This window comes from Muntiacus reevesi, chromosome 18, assembly GCF_963930625.1.
Source record: "Muntiacus reevesi chromosome 18, mMunRee1.1, whole genome shotgun sequence".
Classification (NCBI taxonomy): Eukaryota; Metazoa; Chordata; class Mammalia; order Artiodactyla; family Cervidae; genus Muntiacus; species Muntiacus reevesi.
Window position 1 is genome coordinate 20,551,344 of NC_089266.1, and position 24,385 is coordinate 20,575,728.

General features: G+C 52.9%; 2 protein-coding genes across 2 annotated transcripts; one reads left to right on the top strand and one right to left on the bottom strand.

Moving 5' to 3' along the window:
• The first annotated feature begins 231 nt into the window (after positions 1 to 231).
• Positions 232 to 17,304, top strand: HAP1 (huntingtin associated protein 1). The gene is given in 12 exon segments (XM_065909605.1): positions 232 to 706; positions 1,915 to 1,994; positions 2,314 to 2,502; positions 2,621 to 2,782; positions 3,184 to 3,273; positions 3,331 to 3,397; positions 4,684 to 4,814; positions 5,568 to 5,702; positions 5,823 to 5,914; positions 6,206 to 6,244; positions 6,965 to 7,338; positions 16,973 to 17,304. Coding segments are annotated over 12 exon segments (2,031 nt in total). The 3' UTR covers positions 17,170 to 17,304.
• On the bottom strand, positions 15,985 to 23,236 carry GAST (gastrin). The gene is made up of 3 exons (XM_065909606.1): positions 23,093 to 23,236; positions 16,298 to 16,513; positions 15,985 to 16,151 (listed from the first exon to the last, which is right to left on the bottom strand). The coding sequence occupies exons 2-3, from the start codon at positions 16,506 to 16,508 to the stop codon at positions 16,048 to 16,050; spliced, it is 315 nt and encodes a 104-aa protein (XP_065765678.1). The 5' UTR covers positions 16,509 to 16,513; positions 23,093 to 23,236; the 3' UTR covers positions 15,985 to 16,047.
• Positions 23,237 to 24,385: the final 1,149 nt, after the last annotated feature.

Sequence of the window (24,385 nt, forward strand, 5' to 3'; positions counted from 1 at the left end):
CCGAAGTCCGCGGGAACAGCTGGAACGTCCACTCGCCCCTTCTCCTCGCGCTTCTCTTACTTTCTGTGCTCTGGTCCGCCCTCGTAAACTCGTCCCACCGCGCGTCTCCTCGCCCTGGGCACCACCATTTGCCCCTTGGCCGCCCCCTCCCGCGCGTGGTACGGCCGGGCGGGCGCTCATCCTGACACAGGTTATAAAGCCCCAGCTGCGCGAGTCGACAGGGCGCTCGAGATGCGCCCTGAAGTGTTGGGGCCGGGTTCAGCCGGGAACCGGCCGGGACCCGGGCATCCCGCGGCAGTAGCCGCAGCTCCTCTACCCGCAACCAATCCGGCTCCGGAGCCCTCTGCAGTGCCTGAACCCGTCTCTGCGCTAGCACCCGCGACCAGACAGAGAGCAGGATCCGGTTCCGCAGCCGTCTCGGGACCCCCAGCCGGGGCTCGCCGGGCCTCGGTGACTGGATCGGAGGCTGGAACCCAGCGCGCATCCGCATTCTCGGCCGTCCAGGAGAATGCCCAGTCCGTACCCGACAACTCGGATGCGTCGCGGACTCGCTTCATATTTCAAGGGCCGCCCTTTGGTCCCCGAGCCAGTGGCTTGGGGACTGGAAAGGCGATGAGCATCTTGAAGACACCGGCTGCCTACATCGGCCAGCGGCCTGGGGTGTCCGGCCCCGAGCGCGCCGCCTTTATTCGGGAGCTGGAGGAAGGTAAACTTGGTCCCGGGGCCCCCGGAGGAGGACTAGTAGGACTAGGGCAGCAGCAGGGAGGAGGAGGCCCCGTGGAATCCAGGCGCCCGCTGGCCCTCAGTCCCACCCCTCCGCCCACCCTAGCGAAGTCACGGGCTGCGGCGCCTCTCCGGTCGCGTCTTCCCCGTATCCTTCCCCGCTTCTCTCGCTCCCAGACTTCCGTCGGTGGGTCGGGCCCCGGGCCCCCTCTTCGCGCCTGTTGCTGCGGCAGACCCGCGCACTCTCAGTGCCCCCTCGCAGGGCAACCGCAGTGCCAGGGGAGGGACGGGGGGCTGCGGGTAGGCGCTGCCGGGTGCCCGCGGAGCCTGCGCTGGTCCGTGGCGCCAGCGATGGGGAGGTGGGTGGGCAGAGGGAGCGGTTTTGCCAAGGCCGGGATCGAGATCCGGCTTCCCTCCCAAAACTATCTTGGCGGTGGGCGGAGCCTCAGACAGAAGCTGCCTCTCCTCCTCCCTCCTCCCCTCTCTTCTGGGACGCTGGAGCTCCCCAGATTGTGTCTAGTGGCTCAGGTGGCCCCTCCCCCAGTGCTAGAGAAGTCTCCTCCTCGCCTCGCGCAACAGGTGCGGCAGGAGTGACTGCGTCTGTTTTTGTGAGCCGTGAGGCGACAGTGAGCTGGCCAGGGCTGCCCTCTGGGTAAGAGATGCTGAGTCAGTCGGCGCTGAACTTCCGCTGGCCACCTCCAATCTCCCAGGTTCCAGGGACTGTAGGACTGTGATCACAGTACCTCACTCAGTACCTTTCCCCCGAGGGGGAACAACAGTCTAGTTGGCCCTGAGAGCAGGGAAAGGAGTGCTGACTACACGGGGTATGGAGAGGATATTGGCGGCAGAAAGGGAATTCTGTCTTCCTCCTCTTTGCTGACCCTTGATGTTGAGGGCAGGGAACAGTAAGGTGCGTGCGTGCTCAGTCACTTAAATCATGTCCGATTCTTCGCGACCCTATGGGCTGTAGTCTGCCAGGCTCCTCTGTCCATGGGATTCTCCAGGCATGAATACTGGAGTGGGTTGCCTTTCTCTTCTCCAGGGGGTCTTCCCGACCCAGGGATTGAACCCGGGTCGCTTGCATTGCAGGCGGATTCTTTACTGCTGAGCTCCAGGGAAGACCTGAACACTACGATGCTGGGTATTATATGCTCCCTTTTTCCTGACTCGGCTGCCCACTTTTTCTTGCAGTACTGTGTCCTGACCTACGTCCGCCTGTCCAGAAGATCACCCAAGAAGAGGTCAAAGTGATGTTAAGTTTGCTGGAGGAGGTGCGTGTTGCCCGCCCTACCCCAGTCAGCCCTTGCCTCAGCCAGGCTCCCGTTTTCACTATGTCTGTATGGGTAGGTGTCTTCCCGCCTGGCTATCTCTCTGGGGGCCAAGCTGGAGGTCCCTCTTGTGGAAGACAGGTAGATGTAGGATGTTCAGGCTGGAGAGCTCTTAGCGCCATCCGGTCTGATCTCTTTTTTCATAGGGGGAAACTGAGTCAGGTCCCACAATGGGTTCTTGATAAGCTCTTGTCTGGTTTCTTGGAGAACTAGGGGACGGAGGGGGTTTCCCCAAGTGGCCTTGCTTCCCTCTGACCCCTAGCTTCTCCCACGTGTCTGGGAGACTCCAGCAGCCAGGAACTCTATTCCCCAATGGATGGGGGTCCTTCTGTAGAGAGAGCGGGACCTGAACATGGCAGCCTGCATTGGCCAGTCCCTGGTGAAACAAAACAGTGTTCTGTTGGAGGAGAACAGCAAGCTGGAAGCCATGTTGGACTCGGCCAAGGAGGAGGTACCTGGGTGGGGAGGAGCAGGGAGGCATGTATCTCAGGCCTGCTGCCAAGACACTGTGCCAGGGTCTGTGCCTGCCTCTGCCTGCACCCGACCCTGGGCTCCTCTTCCCCTGCCAGATTTTACATCTCAGACAGCAGGTGAGCCTGCAGGATGACCTCCTTCAGCTGTACTCAAACTCTGATGAGGAGGAGGATGAAGATGAAGAAGAGGAAGAGGAGGAGAGGGATGAAGAAGAAGAGTAGAGGCCTGAGCATCCCTGTGAAGCCTCAGAGCTGTGAGTGTCCTGCCCTTTTTTTTTGTTTCAATTTTTCCCATGCCTCATGGCTTTTAGGATCTCAGTTCCCAGACCAGAGATTGAGCCCAGGCCACAGCAGTGAAAACGCCGCATCCTAACCACTGGACCGACAGGTAATTCCCCTTGAGTGTCTGGCCTTTGCCCTGGGGTGGTCCCTTCTCTGAGCTTCAGTTTCCTTGTTTTTTTTTTTTTTTTTTCAGTTTCCTTGTTTGCAAACAGGAACACCATGTATCTGCCAGTGGGGTTGCTGGGGCTAACTGAGGCCACTGCATCAGTCTGGGATTGGTGGGGGTGGGGAAGCCCTGGGTGGGCTGGGAACTGGGTTCCCCAAGCCCGTGCACCCGGACTTCCATCACTCCCTCTGCTAGGACTCCTGTGATGGAGTCAGAGTCGCACCACTGCCCGCAGCAGGAGGCCCTGCAGGAGCAGCTGCGGCTACTGGAGGAGGAGAATGGACAGGATGGGGGAGAGGGCGTGCTCCTGGGCAGAGGGTGTTGACTCCCCAGCTCCTTCCTTTCTCCCTCCCTCCAGGTCTCTCAACTCGACGACCTTGAGGAGGAGGAACAGATATTCATCCTGGATTGTGTGGAACAGTTTTGTACGTGAACTTGTAACTTGGGGTACGGGCTTGTCCCAAGGAGCAGAGGGAAGAACCCAGGACTTCAAGTCACAGCTCTGACACTTCCTAGCTGTGTGAGCTTGGACAAGGTCCTTGACCTCTCTGAACCTTCATCTTTAGAATGGGGTTAATCATCTTGGCCCTGCTGACCTCTCCAGGGGTTACAGTTGAGAAAGTGCTTTGTGCAAACAGTTAAGAGCTATATAGGTGCTCTGGGGCTCCCTTAAGCCTGCCTCCTCTTGTTGTTTGGGGAGGGAGAGGGAGGGGGCCATGAGCTGCCAGAGACCAGGCCCCCCTTCCCCCCAGGCACTGTATTAGGCAGAGCCTGTGCCTGGCACCATGTAGTTATGAAGATGAGTGAGATATAGTGTTTGTCCCTGAGGAGTCCAGGACTAGCTGGGGAGACAGAGACTCAAGGTGGCAACAGCTGAGCAACAGCTGGAGTGAGGTGCTGTTGCCCTTACCCCAAATCTGGCCTTCCTTCCCCCTGGGTTCCCTGAATGACCAGGGTCCCAGGCCCCTGGAGTAGGAGTCCTCACATTCTGTTGCTTCTGCTTCCTAGGAAAGGCTCAAGTCTCCTTCCTCTTCCCCATCCTAGCTACCTCTAGCCATGGCCACCTGTTACATGGTCTCTCTGCCTCCATTCCAGATCTTCCAGGCCCTTCTGCACACAGTCCAAAGGAGTTTTCTAAAGCCAGACTATGTTGAACTTCTGCCTAAAACGCCCAAGTAATTCCCTATTGGCTAAAGGGTAGACCCCACCCTCCCTACCCCAGCCCTAGTCTTCTGGGCCCTGCTCACTGCTCCAGCACTCTCTCCAGGTGTCCAGTGATCCCCTCTGGGCCCCCCCACACCCTGCCGGGGCCCTGTTGCTGCCTCTTTTGCCTTGTTAAGCCCCACTAGGCCTGTGGAGGTCATAGCTTCATAGATCTTGCCAGGCTGGGCTGGGTGCAGTAGCTGGGATCCCGGCTGCACCCTTTACACTTGCTGCACCTTAGTTCATAATTTGCACTGTTGTGATTTATTTTCCCCTCAGTCTCCACACTAGCCTTGAGCTCAGTGTGGGCTGGGGCTGGTCTTGCTGACCACTTGCCCAGCACCCTGCTCCATGTCAGTCAGTAAACGTTTATTGAAAAGAAGACCTGAGTGAGGGATGTTAAGCCCCATGGAACCTTGGGTACCTGGTGGGGTGCAGGCAGACAGGGGCATCTGGGAGACTGAGGGCCCCAGGGAGCCAGGGTTGACTTTTCCCCACTCCTCCCCAGCGGAGGCCAGCCAGCAGATGGCCGAGCTGTCGGAGGTGCTGGCGCTCAGGATGGAGAACTATGAACAGCAGCAGAAGGAGGTCGCCTAGTTGCGGGTCCAGGTCATGCAGCTGCAGCAGTGCTGCTGGTGGGTGCGTCGGGGCGTATTCGGGGCTTCCTCTTCCTGTCTCAGCCCCTGGAACCTATGCCCCTGTCCCTACTCTCACCCCAGGGGACTCAGCTCAGAGGCCTCTGTCTTGTGTCAGAGTCAATGCTGGAGGAGACATCACGGAGCCTCTCATCCTGTCCCTCCATCCCAAGTTGGGGACCGAGCCTAAAGAGAGACACAGGGTGTTCCCAGGAAACAGGCCACGTGACTCCACCTTCTTTGGCCTTGTCCGGTGTGACTTCCGTTTTAAAGAGCTGCTGACACTCACTGATGTGCCTGGGGAGACTTGCTGGCAGCAGGGGCTGCAGGGGTGTGGGGAGACCTGGGGTGCGGATTCACTGGCTTTCTGTCCTTCCAGTATGGGGCTGAGACTGAGAAGTTGCAGAAGCAGCTGACTTCGGAGAAGGAAATCCAGATGAAGCTGCAGGGTGAGGTGAGGCTTCCCCCGAGCTCCCGGGACCCTTGGGTGGCCGCCTGAGTCTAACCGACTCCTTGAACAGGGGCTGAGTCTATCCTTTCCACAAACTCAGGCTCTGGCACAGGGCCTGGCAGGTGGCAGTTCAGTTGGGGCCTGAATTGAGTGGAGTCCAGGGGTCACCCTGTGTCATTATATGGGTCTAGGGTCTGGGCCCGTGGCCACTTTGCCCAGGCTTCCCGGCCCCTTTGGGAAAGAGTGGGCAAGGCGTCCGGGCTGGGTGCGCTTGGGTCTCAGCAGAGCCTGTGGGTGGGTCCCCAGCTGCAGGACCTGCAGGAGAAGTACTCAGAGAGTGGGGACATGCTGATGGAAGCCCAGGAGGAGGTGAAGACCCTCCGCCAGCAGGCCCCGGCGTCCGCGGGCTCCGTCACCCACTGCATATACACTGTGCCTCTGGTGAGGCCCCCGGCTCCTGCCTGTTACCTCTGTGCGCCCTGTGTCTATCTGCAGTTCCTTCCTGGGCCTGGAGGTGTGTGTGTGGGGTCTTCTGGTAACGTCCCATCTCTCCGTCCATAGGAGGCACTTCCTGATTTCCAGGAGACCCTGGCTGAGGAGCTCAGAATGTCTATAAGGAGGATTATCTCAGACCCCGTGTTTCTTATGGAAAGGTGCGCTCTGGGCCCCAGTCCCTTGCCTGCCCCACATTCACTCTTGCCTACCTGGTCAGCAGCAGCCTTTCTGGTAATGGGAGGGGTTTGCTCGATCACCCCCCTCCCCCGCCATGGTGAATTTCATCTTGCCTCACCGATCCCTGGCCCTTCCACTCAACACCTGTCCTCTGTGTCCATGTTCTGGGTCCGTCACTTCTCCTGGGATTTTTCTGCACCATGGGTCCCCAGGGATTTCACTTTGAGCTTCCCATTGCCTTGGGACAGAGAAGGCCCTTTTCTCTATTGAAGGAATTATGAAGTGACTCCAGAGGAGACATCAGACCTGGGGTAAGCCGACCAGGGTCTCCCCCTTCACTTGCTCTCACTTTTCAGCAGCCAGCTGGGTTTATGATCCTGCAGCCCTGGAGAAGGTCTGGCTCTTGGGCCGACTGGGCTGAGATGTTCTGGGAGGGAGATTCCCTAACCCTTTGCCTTCAAATCTTGCCCCATAGGTGGCCCTCTGATTAGAGGCCTCTCCAGGTGGGTACTGAAGCCTTCGCTTCTCCCAACCAGAGCCTAAGAGGCAAATGAGCGCTGGCCTAGGAGCTGGGAACGCTGGGACTAAGTCCCAGCTTGAGCCCTTTACTGGCTGTGTGTCCTTGGACAAGTCACTTGACCTGTTTGAGCCATACTAAAATGGATTTGTTCCTATGGCAACTAGACCTGGGATGGGTTATGAAAGTTGAATAATGAAGAAGGGGGGCAGAAGAAATGTTATTGGTAGTCTGTTCTATGCAGCAGGGTGAAGTTTCTGGGGGAAGGGGGGGCTTGTGCAGTGTTGGGGACCGTTCTTTATGCCAGGGCCATGGGCTGGGTGTTTGAGGCCTTGAGGCTGGTACCCAGCTGCCCTCTCCCTTGACTGGGACAGAACTTGGGAGTGACCATCAGGGTCCGTGTGGAGCCTGGGGTTGAGTGGGAGCCCCGATGGCTGGAGCTGCACGCTGCAGATGAACAGGGAGGCTCTGGCTTAGAGGGAGTAGGCAAAGACTTTTCTGTCTGCCTGCCCAGATATGAGCCACGCCACAGAGAGGAGCAGGCACAGGAGCAGGGGCTCGAGGCTGGAGAGGGGCCGATGCTGCCCGAGGATTTTGTGCCTGCAGAAGAGTTGGTGCCCGAAGAGGAGCTGGGGCCCATAGAAGTGGCAGCGCCAGCTGAGGAGGGGGTAATAGAGGAGGCAGAGCTGGTGTCTGAAGAAGCTGAGGCCTGGGAGGATCTGGAGCTGGAGGTGGATGAAGCGATTCAGATGAACATGGTAACCTCAGCCCTGGAGGCCAGCGGCTTGGGTCCCTCGAACTTGGACATAAAGTATGTCCTCCAGCAGCTGGCCAACTGGCAGGATGCCCATTTCAGGCGGCAGCTGAGGCAGAAGATGATCCAGAAAGGTGAGTGCTCCCGTGGGGGCCTCCCTCTGGCCAGCCTGACAAGCTGCAGATCATCAAGCTGATGAAAGTGAGGGTAGGTGAGCCCCTTAAGGACTCACTTACTCTAGCCCAGGCCCCCCCCGCCCCAGCATGCTGATTTGCATGGACTTTGCATATCATTTACATAGACCCTTCAGGTCCCCAGCAGTGGGAACTGTGGCCCTGATGCTTATTTACATATTTGGATAGGATTCCAGTTCTCCACCCTCTTTGGTCCTGGGGGCTGGGATGGGGGTCAGGACTGGGGCTGCAGCCTCCCGCTGTGCCTCAGCTTCCTGTAGCTGCCTGTCCCCTTCCCCTGTACCCCACTCTGCCTCCCCCATCCCCAAGGCCCCCCAACCCTGCAGCAGTGGCAGCAGCAGGCCAAAACAAACATGGGGGGTGGGATTCTGGAGCCCAGGGTGCCAACCCAGGACTTTGGGAGGCTGGAGGAAGAAATGGCCAGCCATACTCCCAAAGCCTGGGAGGAAGGGGGACCTTCTTGTACCCCCCCAGGCAATTGGGATGAAGGCCTCTGCTAGCAAGGGCCACAGTCAGAATAGTCCCCTGGCTGAGTCTGAAGGTGTGCCAAGGTCTCCTACAGGGTGGGTCCAGTAAGGGTCTCCTCTCCCCAACTGGAAGCCCCAAGGTTGGTACAGCATCTACTGAGTACAGGCCGTGAGGACCCTGCCTTGAGGAACTCATGGAAATAATCAAAGATGATTTAGTGACTCAAATTACCTTCTTTAATCCTCACACCCCTGTAGGTAGGTATTATTCCCATTTGGCGAGAAACTGAGGTTCAGAGAGCAGAGTGATTTGTTTGAGGTCACTGAAGCTCTTTTCTTCACTGCTATGCCATAATGCCTCCCCTCCCCCATCCCTCCTCTCTAACCTGGTCTTTGTGCCTTCTTGGCCTGCTGGGTTTGCTGTGAAGTTTATAGCCTGTTGGCAGCCTCATCATTCTACCTGGACTGCCCTGACTCGGATGGCCCTTTGGTCACTGCTGGGTGGCGTCATCAGGGTTGCCCTGTACGGTTGTGCAGGTTGTAGACTGAATGGTGACCCCTATGGCTGGGCAGTGGACAGCCTGCATAACTATCAACAGCTTCTGTCTCTTTCTGATGTGGCTGAGTCAGCCCAGCCCCTGTGTGCTGCCCAGGCCAGGCCTGTGGTCCTCAGGCCTCCAGTTCATATCCACTCCCTTCTCTTCCAGGCTTTGCTGTTCCCCAGCAGCCTGCAGAGGCCCCACAGACTGCCTGAGGCCCTTCCTTCTACTGCCTGGCCAAGCCCCACTCTCCTCAGACCCTCCCTTCCCATGCTCCGAAGCAGAACCCCTGATCTGTCCCCAGCTCACCCCAGACAAGCCTGGACTGGAACTTGAGGGCCCAAGCCTCAAGCCTCTTCTGGGAGAGGCTGAAGGAACCCCGGCCCTTGTTCTGCAGCTGGTGCAAAAGCTGTTGCTGCCGGGCCTGGGTCACGTGGTGGCTCCCGGGGTGAAGAAGCCCAGGGGGAGGCCCCACCAGCTACCAGACCCGGCTCTGAGCTGGGGGCGGGGCTCAGGCCCTGGGCAGAGGGATTGTTCTGAGCACCCTGCTGACTATACACCCCTCACCCCTTGACCCCCAAATTAAACGTGGCTCCCCTGTCCTTGGTGACTTTTAGGGACCTGGTCGTTTCCTGTTCTTGGCTCTTCTCGGTTCCTAATTACTCTTTGTAACCAGAAGTGTCTGTGTGGGTGAGCACTCCCTCTGCCTGGTGGGGACCTCCCCACCCCATCTCCTGTCCTCCCTATCTGTGACCTGTGAGTATCCAGGCTCCTCCCAAGGTCCTGTCCCCCACCCACATCTTCTCCTCAATGCCCCTTGTTTCCTGTTCTAGGTGTTTTTCCCTCTCCCCCTCTTTACTTGTAGACAGTGGAGTCAGGGCCCAGGACCCCGCTGGCATCTGCCCTGATCCCCACAGTGCTTCTCACGCTCCTATTGCTCGGGTGTGTGTGTGTGCTGGTGCAGGAAATAAAGGACCCGTGTGCTACCTGGCCCGACCTCTGCCGTCTTTCTCAGGGAGTGCACACAGGTGTGTGTGCATGTGCACGTGTGTGCGTGTGTGTGCATGTTTGCATGCCCGTTGGAGGGGCAAAGCTGTGGACAGAGGATGGGCTCTAGTGTCAAATGATGTGCTGGGGGTGTTGATTAAATGCATAATTATAGCCACAAATCCTCTGGGGTGGGTGATATGATAAATGATCGTCAGGTGATAAAGAAGATGTCCAGGCAGGTAAAGTTACCCTCCCAAGGGTCAAACAGGGCCTTTCCTGGTGACTCAGTGGTAAAGAATCTGCCTGCCAGTGTGGGAGACACAGATTTGATCCTTGATCTGGGAAGATCTCACATGCTGAGGGGCAACTAAGCCTGTGCACCATAGCTATTGAGCTTGTGCTCTAGAGCCTGGGACCTGCAACTACTGAGTCTACATGCCACAATTACTGAAGGCCAAGTGCCCTAGAGCCCTAGAGCTCTAGAGCTTCCCTAAAGCAATGGAAGAGGCCGCTGCAATGAGAAACCTGTGCACCATACCCACAGAGTAGCCCCTGATTGCCACAACTAGACAAAAGCCTGCATGGCAACGAGGAAAAATAACTGAACAACTTAAAATAACTTAAAAAAAAATAACCTAAGCAATATCAGGTCAGAGTGAACTCCACATGGGACTTGAGTGCATCTGAGAGGCACATGATCTGACTGTAGCAGACCCCAGAGAATCCCAGGGACGGGGGAGCCTGGTGGGCTGCCATCTATGGGGTCGCACAGAGTCGGACACGACTGAAGCGACTTAGCAGCAGCAGCAGCAACGATGGTACTCACCTGGTGGTCCAGGGATTAAGACTCCAAACTTCCATTGCAGGGGGCATGGGTTCGATCCCTGTTTTGGAAACCCCAAATCACACGGGCTGTGCTGCGCTGCCAAAAAAAAAATGGAGGCTCAGTCATACTGGGGAACCCTGGAGGAAGTGCAGCCTGTTGCAGCTTTGACTGTCATCTGTGGATCAGCATCATTAACGTCTCCTGGAAGTGAATCAGAAATGCAGAAGAATCTCAAGTCCCACCCCACGCCTATATTGTCAGAATCTGCATGTTGATGAGGTCCCCAGGTGATCCACATGCATATTAAAGTAGGAAACACACCTATCTAGAACCCATTTCAGTTATCCCATCCTAGGGGCGTGGAAACTAGGGCAGGCATCCGCCAAGACTCAGTCATCATTGGCTGAGGGCTGCTCCTGGGGGCATTAACTCTCTGGTGCTCTGGTCTCTCAGCACATGTGCTGGGGAAAAGCCCTCTGGCAGAGACTAGCCATGTTTGTCTTGGACCATGGTCAGCGTGGGCTAGAATGGCAAGTGCTGAGGGTGTGGGCAGGTCACTGACAGGGTCTGCTACAATCAGATCTTGTGCCTCTCAGATGCACTCAAGCCCCATGTGGAGTTCACTCTGGCCTGATATTGCTTGTTTAAGATGGTGACTGATCACAGTATCTTATAAAGAAGAATTACATCTGGAAGATGAGTGGTATAAGCTGTGCTTATACCAGTGCTTCAATTGATCCTGAATCCCTAAATGATATTTCTCACCTCCTTCCTCAGGCTATTGTTGGGGCAACTGCCTGTTTACGGTTCTCACCGGCAGGAAGCCCCAAGACTGCTCAGTGAATCCCCCTGAGTGCCAGACCCTGAATACTCACTCCTTCCTGCCCCCACTAGGAGGCAGTGATCCTAGCTCCTGGTGTTAATCAGGGTCAGTAACCCCGGCTAATAATTGACTTTTGCCTGATAGTCTAATGACATGAAGCGCCTCAAATGCAGGCAGTCCCTATAACTTTATTTACATTTTTTTTCTTTATTTCTTTTTTTGGTTGTGCCGTGTAGCTTGCAGGATCTTTGTTCTCTGACCAGAGATCGAACATGGGCCCCCTGCTTTGGAAGTATGGAGTTCTAACCCCTGGGCTACCAGGGAATTCCCAAGCCGCTATAACTTTTTTATTTATCTTGAAAACCTTTTTATCTTATACTGGGGTACGGCCGATTAACAGACAATGTTGTGATAGTTTCAGGTGAACAACGCAGGGACTCAGCCATACATATACATGTATCCGTTATCCCCCCAACTCCCCTCCCATCCACTCTGCCACATAACACTGAGCAGAGTTCCATGTGCTATACAGTAGATCATTGCTGGTTATCTGTTTTAAATACAGCAGTGTGCACATGTCCATCCCAAACTACTTAACTATCTCTTCCCCCCACTTTCCTCCCTGCTGCCCCGCACAACCATAAGCTCCTTCTCTAAGTTGGTGAGTCTGTTTCTGTTTTGTAAGTTCGTTTGTACAATTTCTTTTTAGGTTCCACATATAAGGGATGTCATAAGATATTTCTCCTTCTCTGTCTGACTCATTTCACTCAGTGTGATGTTCTTTATGACACTCCGTGTTGCTGCAGATGGCATTATCTCATTCTTTTTAAAGCAAGCCCCTGTAACTTTAGGTTTAGGAGAATCTTTACTGTTTTCCCTTGTGGAAGCATCTTCCCCTAGGAACCGGGATTTCTAATCCAGAAGTGCCCAGAATCGTGGGGAGAGGAAGTACAGATTTCCGAGGTGGTTGCCAGCAGCGATGGTTGCAGGGCCACTTCCTGCTTGGTCCCTGGCTCCACGTGTTCTGGCTGTCGGAGATACGGCACTGTTTAAGAACCTCTGGTTCGAAGTACATCCTGCGTCCCAGCCTCCAGGACACATCCCCAAGTTAGTGCCTTAATGGCACCTTTAATTCCAACCTTTTGGAGGCTCCTTAAAAAGCTAAAAATAGAGTTGCCATACGATCCAGCAATCCCACTCCTGGGCATGTATCAAGAGAAAACTCTAATTTGGAAAGATACATGCTGTGTTCACAACTTCACTATTTTACAATAGCCAAGACAGGGAAGAAACCTAAATGTCTGTCATCGGATGAAAGGATAAAGGATATGTGGTACAGATACACAATGGACTACTACTCAGCCACAAAAAGGAATGAAAGAATGCCATTTGCAACATAGATGAACCTAGAGTTTATTAAGTGAAAGAAGTTGGAAAGAGAAAGTCAAATACCATATGATATCACTTCATGTGGAATCTAAAATATGACACAAACGAACCTATCTACAAGATAGAAACAGACTCACAGACATAGAAAACAAACTTATGGGGCATTCCCAGTGGTTAGGACTCAGCGCTTTCAGTGCCGTGGCCCAGGTTTGATCCCTGATTGCAAGCCCCACTAGGATCCTGCAAGCCCCGCAGCAAGGCCCAAATAAATAAATCTCCTACCCCATTAAAAAAAAACTTACAGTTATCAAAGGGGAAAAGGATTGGGGTAAATTAGGAGTTTGGGACTAGCAGATACACACTGTCTGTGTGTGCCTGTGTGTGCTCAGACATGTGCAGCTCTTTGCAACCACATGGACGGTGCCCACCAGGCTTCTCTGTCCACGGAATTTCCTAGGCAAGAATACTGGGGTGTGTTGTCATTTCCTTTATTCCAGGGGATCTTCCCAACCCAGGGATGGAACCCATGTCTCTTGTGTCTCCTGCATTGGCAGGCAGATTCTTTACCAGAGTGCCACCTACTATATAAAGCATGTATAAACAACAAGGGCCTGGATAGCACAGGGAAGTATGTTCAATACCTTGTAATAAACCATAATGGAAAAGGATTTGTGTCCATGTGTATAATTGAATCACTTTGCTGTATACCAGAAGTGAATACAACAGTATCAATCAACAATACTTCAATTAAATAAAAGAGTAAAAGAATCTTGAACTCCAGGTTTCCAGAAATCCTCTGGGCTGGAAGAAGGACTTCTGTCCTGTCAAAGGGGAGCAGCATACCTTTACCTGGAGAGTGCAAAGGCTTCCTTGAGGCGGATGCCTCCTACGATGATGCTTCTTGAGTTTTGCACCTGCCTCCCTTAAGGGCTTCTAAATCAAAAGCTAACATGAGGTCCTAGCATGTAGAGAAGTACTGCTCCACAGTTCAGAAGAAAGGGATTGTTCACCCCCAAATGCTGCGGGACCTGAATAACCTGGATAATATGTACCAACAGGAACCAGGACAACATACATGGAGTGGATTGTTGAGGCTGGTAGATCCAGGAGGATGAACTGCAGAATGGTAGAATGATTGGCTAGGGGAGTGTGAAACTGTTAGTTGCTCAATCGTGTCTGACGCTTTGTGATCCCATGGACTGTAGCCTGCCAGGTTCCTCTGTCCATGGGATTTCCCAGGTAGGAATACTGGAGTGGGTTGCCATTTTCTTCTCCAGGGAAACTTCCCAACTCAGGGATCAAACCCCGGTCTCCTGAATTACCGGCAGATTCTTTACTATTTGAGCCACCAAGGGAAAGTTTATTTTACTTTATTTTGGCTGTGCCATATGGCTTGTGGGATCTTGTTCCCCCATTAGGGATTGAACTTGGACCACAGCAGTGAAAGCGCCATGTCTTGACCACTGGATCGATCACCAGGGGATTCCCAGGGGAGAGTTTATTGATATAAGCATCAAGGGTACTTTCTTATGACTCAGGATTTAATTTCCTGGCAAAGACACTTGAAGCCTAATGCCTCACTGGGAATGACTCCTTGAAGCTCAGACAAAACAACAGTCTACAGCAATTGAGTTGAAGACTCCTGAATTGCCTCGCCTGAATATTGAGGAAGGAGTCAAAAGGCTCAGAGAGGCAGGCTCACTAGAATGGAGTTGTGATGTAAGATGAGAAAATCCACAGATGATTGTGATGTTTCAGGGGTTATGAGCACCCTACTTAACACAGCAATGGAGTCTAACCGGTGTAGGACCCAATCTCAGAATCCCATCACAAGGGTTTGCTTCCTACAACTCCCCTAGTACTCACTGTCTTGGGATGAGTCCCCCCAGATGCAGACTGGGAGATAAGGATTTGAGAGCAACTAGTTTATTTGAGTGGTGATCTCAAGAAACACCAGGAGCAGCCTGAGGATGTGAGACAGGGAAGGGAAGGGAGCCAAGAAAGGAGATTGCTGATCAGGTTACTGTTACGGGTAACTAGGGCTGAGTCCTGCTGAGGATCTCTGCAAGACAGAGTAGCATACATTTCAGAATCGACCACCCCAGGGGCGAGGGAGATGGGGCATTTCTTTTTAAAGATTTTTTTTTTTTTTGATGTGGACCATTTTTGAAGTCTTTATTGAATTTGTTACAATATTGCCTCTGTTTTGGTTTCTTGGCCACAAGGCATGTGGGATCCTAGCTCCCCAACAGGGACTGAACCTGTAACCTTACACAGGAAGGTGAAGTCTTAACCACTGGACTATCTGTGAAGTCCCAGAGATGGGGTATTTATCCTCCAACTTTCAATCTGTCATTGACTGAGAGATGCTTCCAGAGGCACTAACTCCCCAGAATTTCCAGGCTGCTTTACATTGCCAAAGCCCTCAGGTGGAGAGCAGCAAGTGACTATGGCAGATGCTGTGACAGGCCTAAGAGCAGTAAGGGAATATGGGTGAAATGCCACGTGTGTGTGCCAGCTGCTTGCTTATTCGTGTGATAGATATTTATGGGGCACCTCCTGTTCTAGCACTGGGGCACAGCGGGGAAGAAGGACACATGGTCCCTGCCCTTACAGAGCCTCCCTTCTCACTGAGGCGGCAGACAATAAACTGACAAGCAAAACAACTACAGATTGTGGAGTGCGCTCCACAGACATCTATGCTATGATTAGAGAATACTGGAGGCTGCGTGTGAAGGCTGAGGAGCAGAAAGGGCAAGCCTCTTGGGAAAAGGCCTTTCAACCAAGACCCAGGAGAAAAAGAGGAGCCAGGCATGTTTATGGCCTGGGAGAAGCATTCCAGGCACAGGGAACAACGAGGACAAAGGTTCAGGGCAGGAGAGAGCATGGTGTGTTTCAGTAGCAGAAAGGAAGAGGTAGGAGGAAGGAAATTTGGCATCCATCAGGGGGATGAAGACCGCAGGTCTATATCTTAAGGCTTTGCCGAGGAGCCTAGGTTTCTTTTTTTGGCTGGACCACTCAGCATACAGATCTTAGTTCCCCAACTCAGGGTTGAATTTGCGTCCCCTGCAGTGGAAGCACAGAGTCTTAACCACAGGCCTGTCGGGGAAGTCCCAATGAGCCTAGGTTGTATTCTAATTGCAATGGGCAGCACTGGAGGGTTGACTGGAGTGGTATGATTTGATTTCACTTTTAGAAAGTTCACTTTGGTTGTGACACTGCTGTCTATTCTCCCAAACACAATATAGAGTGGGGTTTTTTTTTTGGGGGGGGGTGCTGTGTGGCATGTGGGATCTTAGTTCCCCAACCAGGGATTGAACCCACATCCCCCCTGCACTGGAAGTGTGGAGTCTTAACCACTGGACCCCCAGGGAAGTCCCCGCACTATAGAGTCTTGTTCCACGTTAGGCTCTGGGCACGCGGAGGAGACGTAGCCATGGTCTCTGCCCCTGGAGCAGTGCTCAACCCTCTTTCCCAGCTCAGCCCTGCCCCAACCTGCATCCCCTGCCCTGTGACACTTGACACAACTTGATCCATTGGAAGCTAGTTTATTTTGATGTGTGTTTCATGGGGCTGGGCTGGGCTGGGAGGTGACTGGGCTCCAAAGCTCGGTTCTCAGGGATGTTGGTCCCCTTCTTCAGCACTGCGGCGGCCGAAGTCCATCCATCCATAAGCTGCTTCCTCTTCCTCCACCCATGGCCCCTGCTTCTTGGACAGGTCTGAGGGTCGGAGGTGGAAGAGGATGTGAGGATGGGGGAAAGGACTCTTTCTAGGCTCTGGAGACTGTGGCCAGGGCCAGCCTGGGGGTGCCTTGGCCAAACCAGGCAGGGTGAGGCAAGCAGGGACAGTTGTCAGCAGCTCCTACCTGCGACCACGTGTGGCGGATCCTGAAGCCCCAGCTGCCTCCGGGGGTGCGAGGCTGGGCCCAGCCGGTCCATCCTGAGCGGCTCCTGGCCCCTATTGGCTCCTGGAGCAACGGGCGCATCTTGCAGCTGGGAGTGGGGCTTCCAAGAAGCTTCGCAGAAGGCGGCCAGAGCCAGCACCAAGATCAGCGCATATGCACACAGTCGCTGCATCTTGTCTGCAAAGGAGAGAGGGACTGAGCGTAAAGGTGGGGTTGTCCAGGCACCCAGAGGCAGGGTGGACCCTCCTCCCTGCTGACAGGTTGGCAATTCTGGATGGGCTTGTGGACTGTTCCTCTTGGTCCTACCATCTCCTCCCCTGATCCTCCAATCTCAAGCTTTGCCTTTTTTAAAGGCAAGGAATTGATAACTGAGAGCAAGGCTTTCCAAACTGCTCTGTAGAATTTGAGGCCATGTGAGTGGCTCTGCAATGTTTAAGTCTTGTGATTTAAGTGAACTTTTTTTTTTTTTTAAGTGAACTTTTAAATAGTAATATGGATGGGATATACACACTCAGCAGCAGATAGCATTTCTTTGAAGCCCACAGCAACTTCACTGCGTGGTGGGGTCACACTGTGGTAGGGAAGTTTCTGCTGCCATTTTCACTTAACTAACGACTATCCTCTGATTCTTCCCAGGTGATGCTAGTGGTAAAGATCTCGCCTGCCAATGTAGGAGACAAGAGACACGGGTTCGATCCCTGGGTCAGGAAGATACCCTGGAGGAGGGCACAGCTACCCTCTCCAATATTCTTGCCTGGAGAACCCCCATGGTCAGAGGAGCCTGGTGGGCTACAGTCCATGAGGTCGCAAAAAGTCGGACACGACCGAAGTGACTCAGCATGCACGTCTACTCTGATTACAATCTACCAGTTGAAAAAAAAGACCCTGGAACTGTCACCATTTGTAGCTCTGTATCAAGGTGAGCCAAGTTTGGGAAAACCAGAATACAAAAATAAAATGGATGCTCAAACAAATCTAAAATTCTATTCTGAGGATTCAACAGTTTCATGTTCTTTCAGGCTCATTGTTCTGATTGGCTTTATTGAAAGCAAACAATAAAAATATTGCCTTCAAAGAACACATTTGTATACATGAAATACTTCTTTCATCTGTTTTCTCTGTTAAATTTCCTTTGGGAGAGAAAGGGTTCTTCTGCTAAAGAAACGAAGCTGAAAAATCCATGTTCCAGAGCAATGCTGTCCAATATGGCAGCCTCCAGGCACACATGGTTCTTTACATTTAAATTAATAAAAAATTAAAAATTCCTTGAGACTACCCTGGTGGTCCAGTGACTATAACTCTGAGTTCACAATGCACTGGGCCCAGGTTTGATCCCTGGTCAGGGAACTAGATCTCACATCCCGGAACTAAAAGTTTGCATGCCGCAACTAAGACCTGGGGCAGTCAAATTAACAAATGAAAATAAATATTAAAAAAAATTCCTTCCTCACACATTAGCCATATTTCTAGTGCACATGTGGCTGGCCAGTACTGTATCTCACAATGAGGCTACAGAACATTACCACTGTCATGGAAAGTTCCATGAGGCAGTGCTGGTCTATGAAAGAGCTTGAGATGAGTTCCAGGTCCAACCCGGTCCAATTTGTATGAATTTGGGCAAGTCACATCTCCTTCTGGGCCTCCGTTTTCTTACCTGAGAGATGGGAGGGTAGCCTTCATCCTAACCCTTCAGAGCTGGGGTGAGCATGGAGTCAGAGGGTCAGGGCAGGGCCCTGGTTGAAGGAGTGGGGTAGCTTGAAGGCAAGGGTTGCGATGCCAGGGTGGATCCTAGAGCTGAGACCTAACCCAGCTCTAGGCTAAAGGAAGGGTCCCAGCCCTGGAGACACTGAGATGTGAGCCTGGTAACTTGATGAGGACAGGGGTCCCATCAACCCTCATCCCATCCTCTCCCTTCCCTTCCCTTCTCACCTGCGGAGCTGGGAGGTGGGTGACGCTGCTGTTGGCCTGGAGACTCACTCCTCTGCTCTGCTGGGTGTTCCAGCCCTGACTTATAAACCCTCAAGGCCCCTCCCAGGCCCTCCTCCCCCAGGAGGGGAGGCTCCCCACTGCAGAGGAATAGGGGTGGGCACAGGTACCTCACCCCCGCCCCACCCTGTCCTCAATCCGTCATCCGGATGTGGGGGAAGAGAAGGGGAGCTGACCTTCACCGTGAGGGGTAGGAGCAGGGTGGGGGCACGTTCTTCATTTGGACATGAGGGTAGGTGGGAGACAGACTACCTGGGGTCATGGGTAGAGTCCCTGCTGTGTCCTTGGGGTCAGACACCTGTGGATCATCCTTTGGACCACATCCCATTTAGATGAACCAAATGACCTTAGATTCAGAGAAAGAGTGTTTCACGACAGGTTGATGTTTGAAGAACAGGAAGTGTGTGAGTGTGGAGTGAGGTATTGATCCCCTGTCCCCTCTGTCAGGCTCTGCAAACAGGATGTGTCACAGTTATCAGAAGCAATGGGCCGTGGGCTGATGGCCTCTCTCTCTCTGCCTGGTGGCTGCATCCTGGTTGCCTCTGAAGCCCCTTCACCTGATTTACCTGGAAAATCCTGAGTTTCCCCCCCTCCCATGCCCTTGGTGCCCTCTGCACCGAGCTGGATTTAGCTTGGGGCTCCCCATCATCTCTCAAGTCTGCCCCTCCTCCCCTACTCCTTCCTACCCCCACCCTGCCCCCAGCCAGTTTCTTGAGGCTCCTACACTTCCGGCTCCCTCCCTCATTTTGTTTTCAAAGTGACATATTAATCTGCACTTTTCAATGTAAAAATGCATCTTAAAGTGGTTAACAAACAGACTAAAGGGTTTGCCAGAAAACCAGAAAATCGAATGGTATGTTTGGTTGACTTATTTGACAAACTGCTGCATTGACCTGGTTTGGATGGATGTAACTAGCTCTAGGCTGTGTTCCATTTTTCCACAGTTGAGACTAGAGATTTTGCTCTTGTTCATGCGTCAACAGGCCCCCTCCCTGTCTGGGGGAGTTTTGATGTCCCTTGGGTCCTGTATAAGGGGCTATGGTACCCACGCTCACAGCCAGTCTTGCTGAGAATGAATAGGTGATGAGAGAAGCAGGCTGTGAGGTATCCATGGCAACCAGTAGCCAAATGTTCTGATAAATAACCATTCTCATCCGGAGCAGGACTCAGTGACTCAGCAGATGGAGTACATGAAAATGACAAAAATGGGGCAGATGTTGTTGATAATTAATTGAATCACAGAATCTCAGAGATGGAAGGGACTTTGAGGGGGCTTGGGAGAAAAGGTGGGGTGGGGAGCAGCTCTGCTCACATCCTAGGGGAATAGAGATGTTCGCATTGCTATGGTAACGGTAAATTATAAGCTTTCATCAAAGCTCTGGTTGTACAGGAACTGAGACCTGATTTCTGCTGAGGAGGTGGTTATGCTGCCTTGGCTGTTCTGTGGGCTGGTTGCTGGATGGGTGGACACTGCACAGAATAGGAACCAGAACTCTCATTCAACGGGCTTCCCTTGTGGCTCAGTTGGTAAAGAATCCACCCTCAATGCAGGAGACCTGGGTTCGATCCCTGGGTTGGGAAGATCCCCTGGAGAAGGGAAAGGCTCCCCACTCCAGTATTCTGGCCTGGAAGGGTGGCCACTGCACAGAATAGAAGCCAGTACCCTCATTCAACAGGTGAGGGTGGAGGGCTTACTGCTAGCGGGTGCTCACGGGCACACGGGGGTTGGGTGGGGGTCTCACAATCACAGAAACTGCATGTTCTCCTCACAAGGGGAGTTTGTCCTCTGGCAAAGGGACGGGTTTCCTGGCACTGCTCTCTTCCAGCTTTGGGCAGATGCCTCACTCTCTAAGCTGTTTTCTCCCCCTGGAAATGAAAGAAATAACTTAGAGAGGAGTCTTTAAGAAGATATATCTAAAGCACAGGGCACAGAACAATGTGGGCATCTAATTCGTTTGCATCTTCTCCCCTTAGCCTCACTGGCCTCAGTTAGCCTCATTGGTGAAGTGGTTATCACTCATTAGCGGTGAAGGGCGAATGTGATAAGATCTTGCATACACAGGGTAGCTTCTTCTCTTCCAAGGACTGAAGAACATCATTCCCTAAAAAGCATTGTCTTTGAATCCAGGGTTTTCCCTCCGGCTTGCCCTGGCTCAGAGGGACGCCCGCCCTGAGTTGCTATTGAAAGAGGCGGCAGGGAGGGAGGCTATGGAGGCTGGGCCTCTCAGGGGCCGACACCAATTGGTGTGCAGAGGGCTTTGGAATTCGTGAGGCCAGGTGTGGAATCCTGGCTCTAACACCAGAAGATCCAATTTCTGGGTCTACCAAGTTGAAGAGCAGGTCCCAGACCCTCCCCTGTCCTCATGGTAGCAACAGTGCAGAGTGCTAGGCACTAAATCCTCTGCGAGAATGAATGCAGCTGCTCTTCTCCATGATACTTGGACACAAGTGTGAACATATCCCCATTCTACAGATGAAGAAACTGAGGCTCAGACAAGCAAAGCAATCCCTGTCCTGAGTTTACATGATTGATCAAGGAAAGCTGGGCTTGAAACTCAGATCTCTATCTTCCTAGTGCTGGGGTCTTTCTCCTCCCAGTGAGGATATGGTGGGTAGAATAATGGTTTCCCAAAGAGGCCCAAACCCTGGGTCCTGAGAAGATGTGGCAAAAGAGACATTGCACGTGTAATTAAGATTATTGACTTTAAAATAGGAAGTTCATCCTGGATGATTGGAGAGAGCCGGGTTTAATCAGATGAGCCCTTAAAAGCAGAGAGCATTCCTAGGCTTGAAGCAGAAGTGATGTGGCTGAAGGATGAAGCAAAAAACTTGAGTGTGAAGGACCAGCCCTTGCTGGTTGGACGATGGAGGGAGGACAAGATGAGGGATGCAGGTGGCCTTAAGGACATAAGTGGTCCCCGCTGACCTCCAGCAAGGAACAGGGACCTCAGCCCCCACAGCTGCAAAGAATTGAACTCTGCCAACAACTCAGATGAACTTGAACTTGGATTCATTCCTGGCCCTTCCAGAAAGGAAAGAAACCCTGGTGACACCTTGTTTTGGCAAAGCGGGCCACGCTATACCCGGACTCCTGATCTGCAGAACTGTGGGGGATTGAATTTGTGTTGTTTCAAGCTTCTGAGTTTGCGGTCATTTATCACGGCAACACTAGACAGTGAGTCCAAGGGATTCCAGCCTTTTTGAAGGTTTCTGTCAGGGAGAACAAGCTCTGCATGAGTTGGTGGGTGATTTTTCCAACGCGATTAAGCTTTTTTTTTTTTTCCTCAAAGCTTTTGGCTGTTCTTCTAGTCCATTTTTGTTTCATTTATTGAGTGTGTGCTGAAAACCAGGGTCTGGATGAGGCCCCAGGAATAAGAGGTATCACTAACCTTCTCATGACTTCGGTGGAGTTTAGATTCTTGTGGAGGGGGACACACAAAATAGACCATAACAATGGTTCCCCATCAAGATGAGAATCCTCCCTGGGGAGGGGGACTCTCCAGGGCAACATCCCCCCAACCCCTCTCCAGCGCCCTCAACACTTCCGCCTGCCAGGACCGGTCTTTGCGGAATCTCTGATAAGCTGCTATCTGGGAGGCCATGCTTGTCTTCCTAATCGGTTATTGATATTAAAAAAAAAAGGAGAGATTGATGATGACTCAGTCACCCGCCTCAGGTGATGGGGCTTGGAGGGTGTGAAGGTGCTGGGACAAGCAGTGACACCTGGGTGCCATTCGTGTCCACTGGGGCATCCCCTGTCCCTCCCAGGGCAGGGGCTGGGGAGGGGGACGTGGGCTCACGACTTCTGGCCTCACTTGCTGTCTGAGGGTCGTGAAGGACCAAGAGAGGACAGCCCACATGATGCTCTCGGGCCAAGCTTTAGCCTCTGCCTCCGCTCCCTGGCCCTGCCTCTCACCTTCAGAAAGGCTGGAGAGGAGGAAGGAATTTGACACTCATGAGGGGGAGGAGGAGAGCAGGGCTAGTCTTTTTTAAAAAATACTTTTATTTAGTTATTTATTTTTACAGCCGCACTGGGTCTTGGTTGCGTTTCTCTAGCTGTGGCGAGCAGGGGCTGCTCTCCAGTTCTCACTGCGGTGGCTCGTTTGGTGGCAGAGCACGGGCTCTGGGCGCCTGGGCTTCAGTAGTCGTGGCACGTGGCTCAGTAGCTGTGTCTCCCGGGCTCCAGAGCACAGGCTCAAGGGTTGTGGCCCAGGGACTTAGTTTCTCCGAGGCGTGTGGGATCCTTCTGGATCAGGGATTGAACCTGTGTCATCTGCAATGGCAGGCGGATTCCTTACTGCTGAGCCACAAGGGAAGCCCATGGACTAGTCTTAAGGCCATGGCAAGGAGCCTATTTTTTCTGGCCAGACCATGCGGCATGTAGGATCTTATAGTTCCCCAACCAGGGATCGAACCCCAGCCACCAGAAGCCCTAACCTAGCCATCGGAGTCCTAACCACCGGACACCAGGGAAGTCCCTCGCCTTCTCGTCTGCTGCCCACCTGGGCCTGAGCTGTGCTCAGCCCACACTTCACCCTGGGAGCTCGAAACCCATCTCGCACACCAGGCTGCAGCCGGGTCCTCTGACATCAGAAGCTGGGGTGAGGCCCAGGCGGGAGTCTGTGCGCAGGAATGGCGTTTGTTGAAAGAAAGGATGGGGTCAGCGGGCTCTGACCCTGAGCTCCAGTCCCAGCTGTTTCACTTCTTGGATGCCATCTAAGGCGAGACACAGGCTTGAGGGGACGCTAGCGGGGGGTGGGTCCTACTTACACGGAGGGTGGCGGTGAGGGTCAAAGGAGATGCCTGTAGCCTTCACGTGGTCTCTGACCCATGGCAAATTCTAAGCTGTTATTGTTCGGTCACTAAGTCCTGTCTGACTCTTTACGACCCCCATGGACTGTAGCCCATCAGGCTCCTCTGTTCACGGGATTTCCCAGGCAAGAATACTGGAGTGGGTTGCCATTTCCTCCTGCAGGAGATCTTCCCGACCCAGGGATCCAACTCGTGTTTCTGCGTATCCCGCCCTGCAGACGGACTCTTTGTCGCTGAGGCACTGGGGAAGCCTCCAGTTCTAAGTAAGAGCTGCTATTTTTATCATCGGTGCTTTCATTTCCACAGGCTGATCCTCAGCGCTGTGGCATCTGGCAGACTCCCAGAATATCCATGTCCCCCGTGTCCTTGGTGATTTTCCTCTCCTGCAGGTTTGTGCCTCCTCCTGCAGGCAGGCCTCACACCAGCTCCTCAGTTCTATCCACCTTCTGCCTCCCGCAGCCCTGGTCACATCCTGGCTTCCACCCTGGGGCCTGTTTTGCCTCCCATATCTTAACGTGAATGCCTCCCCCTGCTGAATAAGAGCATATCACCTCACTTAACACTCAAAATCAAGCCTGGAACCCCGTTTACAGACTGTCAAAACCCACTGAATGCACATTTTGGTCAAAATCCATTGAGTGCACACTTACAATTTGTGTATTTCATGGTATGCCAATTTTATTTTAAAAAACTATTGCAAATGCTGAACTCTCGTTAATGAAGTGCTTAGAGCAAAGTGTACTGTGCATTTATTTTGAAATGCATGAAAAAACAAGATAGACAGCTGGATAGATATGAGATCAAGAACAGCAAAATATAAATTATAGAATCTAGGCGATAGGTGTATGAATGCTCACACTAAAATCCAACTTTTTGTGTGTTTGAATTTTTTAATAATAAAATATTAGCAAGTGTTTCGTTTAGCAAGATCAGGTGGTGGTTTTATTTATTTGGCCACGCCTCGCAACTTGCAGGATCTTAGTTCCCCAACCAGGGATTGAACCAGGGCCCCCAGTAGTGAAAGCTCTGAGTCCTAACCACTGGACTGCCAGAGAATTCCCGATAGTGGTTTTAAGTGGGAAAATAATTCTGAAAGTACCTGTGAGAGGATTCTGTACACAGGTGCATTTCAGAGATGGTCAGCCAGGTTGACTTGCTTGCCCCGGTCCCACATGTAGTAGGTGAGGAGGCTGAGCTGTGAACCTAATCTCTCTTTTTGGTCTCTGGGTACCGCTGCCTCTGCTTGCTTGC